Source organism: Drosophila albomicans, chromosome 3, assembly GCF_009650485.2.
Source record: "Drosophila albomicans strain 15112-1751.03 chromosome 3, ASM965048v2, whole genome shotgun sequence".
Classification (NCBI taxonomy): Eukaryota; Metazoa; Arthropoda; class Insecta; order Diptera; family Drosophilidae; genus Drosophila; species Drosophila albomicans.
The window spans coordinates 27,015,796-27,017,198 of NC_047629.2; the positions used below are offsets into that span (position 1 = coordinate 27,015,796).

General features: G+C 39.6%; 1 protein-coding gene across 1 annotated transcript; it reads left to right on the top strand.

The window, feature by feature from the left end:
• Nucleotides 1-814: 814 nt before the first annotated feature.
• On the top strand, nt 815-1,403 carry LOC117570582 (uncharacterized). The gene has a single exon (XM_034252324.2). The coding sequence runs from the start codon at nt 815-817 to the stop codon at nt 1,367-1,369; it is 555 nt and encodes a 184-aa protein (XP_034108215.1). The 3' UTR covers nt 1,370-1,403.

A 1,403-nucleotide genomic window follows, 5' to 3' on the forward strand; every position in this document is an offset into this window, starting at 1 on the left:
ATGTAAGATTAAAAATTCACAAAAAAAAAATGATTTAAATAAAAGATTACTTACAAAAGCATAATAATGTCATTAAATTATTGTATATTTTATTTATAAATCATCCTAATCGAGAGACGTTTTCGGTATGTCTTTGCAAATATCTGTTTTGGAATTGCCAAAAAAATATTCTTTCATAAATATTGTTGGCATATGTCTTTAAATAATAATTGCAAAACAAATATATTCAAGTTTGCTAAGCACGCTTCAAATGAGTAAATAATATCTGACAACAAAGCGGTAGTTTTGTAGATCGCACTATAGTTTCTTTGGTGAAAGCGTTACGAAAATTACCAGAATATGATCATAGCGTTTGGAGCTCAGAGGAATTTGGATTCCTTCAATGTATAGGTCTTTAAAATGCTCAGCCCACACAAACCTTTGAGTTTCTTACGAAGATACGCATTAGCCCAAACCAAAATTTATTTAAAAACCGAGCAATTGTTTTATGTGTACTCATATGTTTCACATGCTTTACAATAATTGCAATATGTTATGAATAGACCAAACACAAATAAGGGAATCTTTAACTCAAAAATAGTAACTTTCCATTACTACACCTTAATTCTTCAATAAATAAAATAAACAGTATATTTACAATTTGTTTCTAGTAAAAGAAATGTGAAAACTGTGCTTAAGTATTACAGAATTCAAAAAATATCTCTATTTAAACAACTGTTTCAAGATGAGCTGCCTAATTTTTGCCTCCAACGATCAAACCGAGTGCTATAAAAGCCTTGTAACTTTCGAAATCTAATCATTAAGAAAGTCAATCATGCGTTTTACATTGGCATTAGTGATCGCTCTTGTCAGCTGCCTGGCCGTTGCTAGATGCGCTACCACCACTGGCTCATCAACCACGCCTACAACCGGTTCTTCCACAACTCCAGCGGCAAGCAGTTCCACGACTCCAGCAGCAAGCTCTTCCACGACTCCAGCAGCAAGCTCTTCCACGACTCCAGCAGCAAGCTCTTCAACCAGCCCGTCTACAAGCAGCTCCACCAGTCCATCTACAAGTCCCTCCACAAGCTCCACAAGTCCTTCCACTAGTTCCTCCACAAGTCCTTCCACCAGCTCCTCAACAAGTCCTTCCTCGACCTCATCCACAAGTCCTTCCACCAGTACCTCAACAAGCACCAGCACCACAGCCGAAACAACCGAGGAAGAAAGACTTCAACTCCTAGAAATTCTCGAAATCCTGAGAGAGAGACGTGCTCGCCAAGCAGCCCTCAGGCGTGAACGTGAAGAAGGCGGCTTCAGGCGTGGCCGCTTAGAAGGTGGCTTAAGGCGTCGACGATTTGGCCGAGAGAGGTTCGCACGTCGCGGTTGATTGACCTTTGCAACAAGCTAAGGGCCAAAATTGC

What these genes read in the sequence shown, in the direction of transcription:
- LOC117570582 (XM_034252324.2), top strand. Translation starts at nt 815, where the DNA reads ATGCGTTTTACATTGGCATTAGTGATCGCTCTTGTCAGCTGCCTGGCC.